Genomic DNA, 10,296 nt, shown 5'->3' with positions numbered 1-10,296 from the left:
GATCTTTATTTATCAAGCACTTTTCCAAACAGAAGTTACAAAGTGCAACGTGATGCAGCTCTAGTCAGTGATACATATGTAATACATATGTTTGATCATGAGGTACATATTAGGTTACCAAATGCATCGCAGTATCCTTGGGGTGTTCTAATCTAGACCAAGCTTAATACAGGATGGGGTGACATGGCTCAGGCAGTAAGAGCAGTCGTCTGCCAGTCGGAGGGTTGCCGGTTTGATCCCCCGCCCGGGCTGTGTCGAAGTGTCCCTGAGCAAGACACCCAACCCCAAAATGCTCCTCACAAGCTGGTTGGTGCCTTGCATGGCAGCCAATCTCCGTTGGTGTGTGAGTGTGTGTATGAATGGGTGAATATTGGTGCATATTGGCGATCTTATACAGTGCAGTCCGTAAGTATTTAGACAGTGACAGATTTTTTGTTGTTGTTGTTTTTGCTCTGTACTCCAGCAAAGAAACAGTTGAAATAACTGTCACTATGTGTTTAAAGTGCAGACTCAGCATTACATCCATATTGAATTGGGGGAAATATGCATAAAAAGGGTTTCATGCAATATTGATGTAAAAACCCCAAATTTGTATTTCAACTGTTTGTTTGTTGGAGTAAAGAGTGAAAACAATAAAAAATATGTGACTGTCCAAATACTCACAGACTGCACTGTATCGTGCACATGCTCTTCCGCGGTGATAAACCTCCTCAGCTTATGGTTAAACAGGGCAAATCAGCAATTGGCCCTGCCAACAGCCTGCCAGAATGTTGATTGTTGAGAATAAAAAAAATGGCTTTATTGCTTTTATCGTCACACGGGCAGAATGTTTTTACCATCTATATGCCATTATGGGCTCGTACCTCAAGCTGTGCCAGGTAGTTTTGAAGTTATAAGCAAAGCAAAAGAAAAAGAAACAACATTAGTGATTAAGAAGTCTTTTTTTTTTTTGTGCGCGCATATTTGAAATGTTTGGCTGACAGATAATAAACAAAACTTGGCAGGGTATTAGTGCTCCAGGCCTCTTTGTGAAATTGTTATTGTAAGTACTGCTCGTTGAGTATGTTACTGAGTTAATTTGGCATCCTCTCACCCTTTGACTCTTGTTCGTTTCTGCTATTGTCTGACGGACTGCATGCTGGGTGGCAGATTTCAGCCGATTCTCCTCCACATATTCCATTACTCTATTAAACCGCCCCCAGCTGTTTCCTAGTGTCATGTGCTATACACGCTGCCAGCTGGGCTGACAATAAGCCATAAACAATTACCAATGCACCTTTTGGGGCCTCACTTTAATGTGGCAATAATGGAAAGTTCTAGCTGCACTCTCCCTAAGGGAACATTGCACTTAAAGGCCCACATGCATCAACTTCCTCTTCCTGGTTTTAGTATCTAAAACACCTGCAAATGTTCAGGTACAATTCTTGTAGTATCTACTGCATATCTGGCAGCAGCACGGTGGTTTAAGCACTTCACAAATAAAATGTATTATCATTATTATTATTATTATTATTATTATTATTAACTAATCAAGCCCTTTTTCAGTTGCATGAGGTGTGCTTGAGAAAGAACACATACCTGCACTGACTGGGCACTCGAGGAGAGGTTTGGGAACCACTGCATTATGGGATTGCTGTATGGCAGTTAGCTGTGATGTCTTACGCCTGACGCCCTTTCGCCTCTGTGCAGGACCTATGACGTGGCGGTGCCCCCATCACGAAAATACGCCAAGATCCGCTACCGTTTCGTGGCCCGCAACGCCAACGAGCTGTCGGTGCTGCAGGACGAGGTGCTGGAGGTACGAGCGGAGCGTGTGTCTCATTCACGCGCCTCCCTCCCGGTGTATGAGCCTCAGAGTGCAAACTCATCATCTGACTCAGCAAATCACATACACTCAGTGACCACTTTGTTAGGTAGACCTGTACACCAGCTTGTTGATGCAAATATTTAATCGGTCAATCGTGTGGCAGCAACTAAATGCATAAAAGCACGCATATGTGGTCAAGAGGGTCAGCTGTTTTTCAGACCAAATGTCAGAATGGGGAAAACATGTGATTTAAGTGACTTTGACCTTGGAATGATTGTTGGTGTCAGACATCTCAGTATCTCAGAAACCCCTGGGATTTTCATGCACACTAGTCTCTAGAGTTTGCTGAGAATGGTGCAAAAAACAAAAAACATCCAGTGAGCAGCAGTTCAGTGGAAAAAATGTGTTGTTAATGAGAGAGGTCAGAGGAGAAGGGCTAGACTGGTCGAAGCTGAGAGGAAGGTGATAGTAATGCAAATAACCACGCATTACAACAGTGGTATGCAGAAGAGCATCTCTGAACACACAACGCATCAAACCTCTAAGATGATAAGCTGCAGCAGGAGAAGACCAATCAGTCTGAAAAATAAGTCTAAAAGTGCTCACTGAGTGTAGTGGAATGAGTTATGCATTGTATAAGTTGTGTATGCAAGTGTGAACTACACACACCAATTGACACCACCTTCTGGTCCTTTTGCTTGACTCAATTGCACCAGGCAAGATCAGTCGAGCACAGAAAAGTATTAAAATCCAAAACAATTACGTATCTGACCCGGGTCTGATAATTACGGGGTTCGGTGCACTGACGTGGGTAATGAAAGCTTCTGCATGTGTCATTCTTGTTTGTGTTTGCTGTGGGCCGTGTCTGTTGCTGAGTTTTTTTTGTTTTTTTGGCCCACCACCACCTCCCCTCTTCAGGGGCCTTAACTTTATTTTTATTTCTATACAAAATTTATGAAAAAGTGCAAAAACAGGCCAAACACTGGAGCAGGCAGCTGGACATCATCAAAAAAAAAGAAAAGAAAAACAAACATAATAATAAATAGCCAAAAATTAAAATGAATTACATGGATAAGTAACAAAACAAACAAACAACATTTTTTTATAATAATAAGAAAAACATCTAACACGCACACAAAACAAAACATCTAACACAGGGTGGGTCCAAATGTTTATTTTTTATATTTTTTTGGGGGGGAGGGGGGAGGAGCCAAGTTGCTGCAGTCTGTTGATGTGTTGATGAGATGATGCAGTCTGTTGACATGTTGATGAGATGCTGCAGTCTGTCGCTGTGTTGTGAGATGCTGCAGTCTGTTGATGTGTTGGTGAGATGCTGCAGTCTGTTGATGTATTGGTGAGATGCTGCAGTCTGTTGTGTTGATGAGATGATGCAGTCTGTTGATGTGTTGGTGAGATGCTGCAGTCTGTTGATGTGTTGGTGAGATGCTGCAGTCTGTTGATGTATTGGTGAGATGCTGCAGTCTGTTGTGTTGATGAGATGCTGCAGTCTGTTGTGTTGATGAGATGCTGCAGTCTGTTGTGTTGGTGAGATGCTGCAGTCTGTTGTGTTGGTGAGATGCTGCAGTCTGTTGACATGTTGATGAGATGCTGCAGTCTGTCGCTGTGTTGTGAGATGCTGCAGTCTGTTGATGTGTTGGTGAGATGCTGCAGTCTGTTGATGTGTTGGTGAGATGCTGCAGTCTGTTGATGTGTTGGTGAGATGCTGCAGTCTGTTGTGTTGGTGAGATGCTGCAGTCTGTTGAGTTGGTGAGATGCTGCAGTCTGTTGACATGTTGATGAGATGCTGCAGTCTGTCGCTGTGTTGTGAGATGCTGCAGTCTGTTGATGTGTTGGTGAGATGCTGCAGTCTGTTGATGTATTGGTGAGATGCTGCAGTCTGTTGTGTTGATGAGATGCTGCAGTCTGTTGTGTTGATGAGATGATGCAGTCTATTGTGTTGGTGAGATGCTGCAGTCTGTTGTTGTGTTGATGAGATGCTGCAGTCTGTTGATGTGTTGATGAGATGCTGCAGTCTGTTGATGTGTTGGTGAGATGCTGCAGTCTGTTGTGTTGGTGAGATGCTGCAGTCTGTTGATGTGTTGGTGAGATGCTGCAGTCTGTTGATGTGTTGATGAGATGCTGCAGTCTGTTGATGTGTTGGTGAGATGCTGCAGTGTGTTGATGTGTTGGTGAGATGCTACAGTCTGTTGTTGTGTTGGTGAGATGCTACAGTCTGTTGATGTGTTGGTGAGATGATGCAGTCTGTTGTGTTGGTGAGATGCTGCAGTCTGTTGACATGTTGATGAGATGCTGCAGTCTGTCGCTGTGTTGTGAGATGCTGCAGTCTGTTGATGTGTTGGTGAGATGCTGCAGTCTGTTGATGTGTTGGTGAGATGCTGCAGTCTGTTGTGTTGGTGAGATGCTGCAGTCTGTTGTGTTGGTGAGATGCTGCAGTCTGTTGATGTGTTGATGAGATGCTGCAGTCTGTTGATGTGTTGGTGAGATGCTGCAGTGTGTTGATGTGTTGGTGAGCGGACATGGGGGCCAGAGTGTCGTCGTGTGCATCTCTCAGCCTGTGCCCACGCTGCCCCCTGCAGGTGCTCGAGGACGACAAACAGTGGTGGAAACTGCGCAACCGCAGTGGGCAGGCGGGCTACGTGCCCTACAACATCCTGGACGTGGTGACGCTGGAGGAGGCCCACGGCCCCCCTGAGTACGGCTACACCCAGGTACTGCTAACACAGTGCGTTCACATAAACACGGTACCCTTAAACACTCATAAACTACATACTCAAACACATATGCATACACAGTCAGGTACTGGTGAACACACATGCTAACACAGTGCATTCACATAAACACGGTACCCTTAAACACTCATAAGCTTCATACTCAAACACATATGCATACACAGTGAGGTACTGGTGAACACACATGCTAACACAGTGCATTCACATAAACATGCTAACCTTAAACACTCATAAACTACTTACTCACACACATATGCATACACAGTCAGGTACTGGTGAACACACATGCTAACACAGTGCATTCACATAAACACGGTACCCTTAAACACTCATAAGCTACATGCTCACACACATACGCATACATAGCCGGGTACCAATAAACCACATATGCACATCCAAATGTACAGCCAGGTACCCATAAACAAATTATTGTGCACTGTATACACACACACCATACTCATACACATACCCATGTACAGCCAGGTAGCCATTAGCACATGCTCATATACTACATACTCACACACACACACAATACACATCCACACCATAAACACACATGCTCATATACTACATACTCACACACACACACACACACACCCACAGTCATACAAATAGAAAATTACTTGCTACAATTTACATAAACACACAGACATACACACACACTCACACACACTCACAGGCACACACACACACCACACACACACACATACACACCACACGCACACACACACACACTTATGCAAGGGCACCACCACCTACTTACGCCGACAGCTCATTACATTACGATTCCAGTCATGAAAAAACAGTATCAAGGCCATGATGTGGGTGCAGCATGGCATAAGAAACTGGCCTCCCCCTCCTCTCCCTCCTCCCCCTCCTCTCCCTCCTCTACATGCCGCGTACGGCAATGCCTCCCTCTGTGTGTCCCCAGCCCCAGCCCTACAGAACAGCCAACGCCGCCAGCCCCATCGGGAGGGGCGACAGCTTTGAAGCGCTGAGGTCTCCCAGGGACAAAGAGTGTGAGTACAGTGTCGCTCCAAAGTGCTGATTCATTCTGTCAGCTCTTAAGGTCTAAAAAAGAAAAAACAAGCCCTCCAGTTTTATACTGTAGATTAATGACATATTCATGGGGTTTTTTATTCCACAATGATTAGACCATATATAGTTTTTTGTCAGACAATTTCTTTACTATTCACTGTGCCCAGTTGCCTGTCCATTCTTCATATTGATCTCTCCCGTCTTGAAAGCCAGTGTCTGCGGTACTCTTGGCACCAACCTCTGCTTTTAATTCCTTAAGTAGTGCTGTTAATTTCTCAGTTCAGTGGATTCACGACCGAGAGATACATTACAACCTTCTGTCTACACGTATGACCTGTACGCAAATGCTTAGGCACAGCGTATTTCTGGAAATGTACCAGTCTAAATCCAAGTAATTATCCAAAGGGCCCAATCAGTCAGGGGAAATTAGATGGGAGAATAAAATCGATATTAACACCAGCTCTTCTGGAATTCAGTTTTTCAACCCCGCTCAATGGCTAAATTTAGTACAGCGATAAAGTGATGGTAATGTACCTGCTATAAAGCTGTACTAATGCGCTGACAGGTAATGCAGAGGTAGCAAACTGAATGTGACACTCATTATTGACACAATAAGTGAAGCTCTCTCTCTCTCTCACACACACACTGTCAGCTTCAAATTCAACACACTTCACTGGCTGGTAAAGCATACTAATGAATAGTATGTATTAATATGCATTGCAATGAATAATAATATAGATAATTAAACTGTAAACCCTATTTAGGGATGATACAAGTGAGTAGAGTGGGCTCTAGAATTATTGGCTCCAAAAATACATGAAACTAACAAATAATACTGTTTTTGACATCAACTTTATTTATGTTGTGTTGTGTTGTGTTTTATTATTGATTCAGTGGAATCAACCAAAGTCTTACATGTTTCAAATAAAAAAACATTTGCTAAAGAAACAGGCTTCACATTTATTAACACCACTGGATTAATACTTTCTGCAACCATTCATCAAACATGACTTTTCAGAATCCCCCTCTTCAGTTTAGACCACAGGTTTTTCGTGGGATTTAGATCTGGAGACTGAGATGGCCATTGCAGAACATGGTTGTTGTTTTTACTTAACAATTGGAGTCGTTGTCTTGCTGGAAAATCCACTATAGGACCATGTCTCATCTTCCTAGCAGGAACAACTAGATTTTTCCTGCCAAAATGTCCTGGTAATTTGTTGAATTCATTAAGAAATTGGTCTTAAATTGTGTCCCTGGACCACTAGCAGCATAACATCCCCAAAACATCAGTGGCCACCTCCACTGTAGCTATGTGGTGCTCTGGTTGTGTGCATTCCTCTTCTGGATTTTGGACAATGCCAAATGTCATTGGACTTACAGTATGATTGGAAGGGAGTCAGATGAGACCAAAATTGAACATTTGGCCATACACACCATGAACATGTTTGGTGGCAGGAGGTATCACTGTATCAATATAGTGAGTAAAACAAACCTTATTAAGATCTATGGCTGAAATAATATGGAAGGCTTAGTTTTGCTTTGATTGAATTGCAGGTAGCCTTAAACAGACTATACATTTGAATCCCACTTTCTCTCACTCTTAACAGTAGCAGATATATACAAATATATGCTCTATGAGTCGTAATAATGTAAATGTCCTTCGACCCAGAGTAATAATGGGGGGGACGGGCGACCTGTGTTAATAATGGTAATAAACCGCAATAACTATTAAAACTACAATGTAAAGGAATGACTATTCAGGACTAATGGCTGTGTGTTATGGAGGGATAATGCTCTGTGCCCCTCTCCCCCAGCACGGACTCCTCAGATGGATGAGGTTAATGACGAGCTGCTGCATATGATCACCACGAACAAAGGCCTGGCTCCCGCCAGAAACTTTCGGGTGGAGCGGCAGAGCTCCACCACCGTCCCGCTCAGCTTCGACTCCGCCCCGCAGCAGGTCTCCACGTGGCTCAACGCCAAGGGCTTCAGCAAACCGTGAGGCTTCCCCCGGGCATGGCGTGTGAGCGTGCGTGTGAGTGTGTGTGCGTCAGTGTGTGAGTGTGTGAGTGTGTGTGTGTGTGTGTGTGTGTGTGAGTGTGTGAGTGTGTGTGTGAGCGTCTGTGTGTGTGTGTCAGTGTGTGAGTGTGTGTGTGTGAGTGTGTGTGTGTGTGAGTGTGTCAGTGTGTGAGTGTGTGTGTGAGCGTGTGTGTGTGTGTCAGTGCGTGTGTGTGAGTGTGTGAGTGTGTGTGTGTCAGTGTGTGTGTGAGTGTGTGAGTGTGTGTGTGTGTGTGTGTGTGTCAGTGTGTGTGTGTGTGAGCGTGCGTGTGCGTGTGTGAGTGTGTGTGTGTGTCAGTGTGTCAGTGTGTGAGTGTGTGTGTGTGAGCGTGTGTGTGTCAGTGTGTGTGTGTGAGTGTGTGAGTGTGTGTGTGTGTGAGTGTGTGTGTGTGTGTGTGTGTCAGTGTGTGTGTGTGTGTGTGTGTGTGTGTCAGTATGTGTGTGTCAGTGTGTGTGTGTGTCAGTGTGTGTCAGTGTGTGAGTGTGTGTGTGAGCGTGTGAGTGAGTCAGTGTGTCAGTGTGTTTCTGTATGGACGCCAGGCTGCAGTGTGAGCGAACACTCTTTCGTGTGAATGTGCGAGTGTTGGCGAACACACAGGAGCGACATTAGCTCAGGCAGTAAGAGCAGTCGTCTCATTAGCTCAGGCAGTAAGAGCAGTCGTCTCATTAGCTCAGGCAGTAAGAGCAGTCGTCTCATTAGCTCAGGCAGTAAGAGCAGTCGTCTCATTGGCTCAGGAGGTAAGAGCAGTCGTCTCATTAGCTCAGGCAGTAAGAGCAGTCGTCTCATTGGCTCAGGAGGTAAGAGCAGTCGTCTGGCAGTCGGAGGGTTGCCGGTACGATCCCGCCGCTCTGGGTGTGTTGAAGTGTCCCTGAGTAAGACACCTAACCCCTAAATGACAATGCTGGTCGGTGCATGGCATGGCAGCCATTGGTGTGTGATTGTATGTGTGAATGGGGGAATGAGAGGCATTCATTGTAAAGTGTGACATTTCAGCTGATTTCCTCTATTAGTGCATATTTGTCACAATGAATGGTTTCAGATCTTCAGAAAAAATGTTATATTAGACAAATGGAACCTGAGTAAATACAAAACAAATTTTTTACATTACTATTTCATTTATTTGAGGAAAAAACAAAAAAATATAACATCCATATCACCCCACCTAATTTGCCCTCTTCCTGATTTCCTCTATAATTGCATATTTGTCTCACTGAATGGTTTCAGGTTAAGACAAAATGTAATATTAGACCACGAAAACCTGAGACAACCTACAACACATTCAAAAAATTATGAAACACCGATATCACCCCTGTGAAAAAGCTATTGCCCCCTTAAACTTAATAACTCGCTAAACTCAATAACTTCCCCCACCATTACCTCGCTCTCTCTCTCTCTCTCTCTCTCTCTCTCTCTGGGGTTTGTTTCTTTTTTGTTGTCAGTTGGTTTTGTTTTCAAAGTTATACAGTTTGTGGGAAATGTGTTTTTAAATCTCTCTTTCTACATTTCTCTCACCCTCCTCTCTCTCTCTCTCTGTACACCTCTCTCACCCTCCTCTCTCTCTCTCTCTCTCTCTCTCTGTCTCTGTACACCTCTCTTGCCCTCCTCTCTCTCTCTCTCTCAGTGCGGTGGACTGCCTGGGCATCCTGACCGGGGCTCAGCTCTTCTCCCTCAACAAGGAGGAGCTGAAGGCGGTGTGTGGGGAAGAGGGCGCCCGTGTCTACAGCCAGATCACCGTGCAGAAAGCCCAGCTTGAGGTGTGTTACCCACACACAGCACTCACACACACAGCACTCACACGTACAGCACTCACTCACACACACAGCACACACACACACACACACACACACACAGCACTCACACGTACAACACTCACTCACACACACAGCACACACACACACACACAGCACTCACACGTACAGCCTGTCACACACACCTCCAGCACTCACACACACAGCCTTAGTGCACCAGATCACCGTGCAGAAGGCCCAGCTTGAGGTGTGTCACACACACACACACACACACACACACACACAGCCTGTCACACACACCTCCAGCACTCACACACACAGCCTCAGTGCACCTGCGTCTACAGCCAGATCACCGTGCAGAAGGCCCAGCTCGAGGTGTGTTGCACACATAGCACTCACACACACACACAGCACTCACATGTAGTACGGCCTCAGACACACACACAGCACTCACATGTAGTACGGCCTCAGACACACACACAGCACTCACATGTAGTACGGCCTCAGACACACACACACAGCACTCACATGTAGTACGGCCTCAGACACACACACAGCACTCATACTTAGTACAGCCTGTCAGACACACACACACAGCACTCACATGTAGTACGGCCTCAGACACACACACAGCACTCATACTTAGTACAGCCTGTCAGACACACACACACAGCACTCGCATGTAGTACGGCCTCAGACACACACACAGCACTCACATGTAGTATGGCCTGTCAGACACACACACAGCACACAGTGCAGTGTGGAGGATGGGTTAGGGCCACGTTTTCAGTAGACACAGAGATGGGGGTTCAGCTACGGATGCTGTAGCTTGTGTGCAACAGTGTGCCCCCATCAGATCAAACTGCGTAAAAAGAAGAGCTGCTGACATAGTCC

The 10,296-nt window shown here is 45.3% G+C and overlaps 1 protein-coding gene across 4 annotated transcripts in view; it reads left to right on the top strand.

Moving 5' to 3' along the window:
* The window catches only part of LOC133131479 (epidermal growth factor receptor kinase substrate 8-like protein 2), a 49,531-nt gene that overhangs the window by 36,900 nt on the left and 2,335 nt on the right, over window positions 1-10,296 (top strand). For all 4 annotated transcript variants that reach the window (XM_061246854.1, XM_061246853.1, XM_061246857.1 and 1 more), the window contains 5 exons: window positions 1,690-1,798; window positions 4,405-4,536; window positions 5,489-5,576; window positions 7,410-7,593; window positions 9,276-9,408. In XM_061246854.1, the coding sequence (XP_061102838.1) occupies window positions 1,690-1,798; window positions 4,405-4,536; window positions 5,489-5,576; window positions 7,410-7,593; window positions 9,276-9,408 (646 nt within the window). The remainder of the gene's footprint in view (window positions 1-1,689; window positions 1,799-4,404; window positions 4,537-5,488; window positions 5,577-7,409; window positions 7,594-9,275; window positions 9,409-10,296) is intronic.

The sequence above is a fragment of the Conger conger genome, chromosome 6 (assembly GCF_963514075.1).
Source record: "Conger conger chromosome 6, fConCon1.1, whole genome shotgun sequence".
NCBI classification, from domain to species: domain Eukaryota; kingdom Metazoa; phylum Chordata; class Actinopteri; order Anguilliformes; family Congridae; genus Conger; species Conger conger.
Note: the sequence above shows the minus strand (reverse complement) of the source record. Positions and strands in the feature narration are given on the sequence as shown.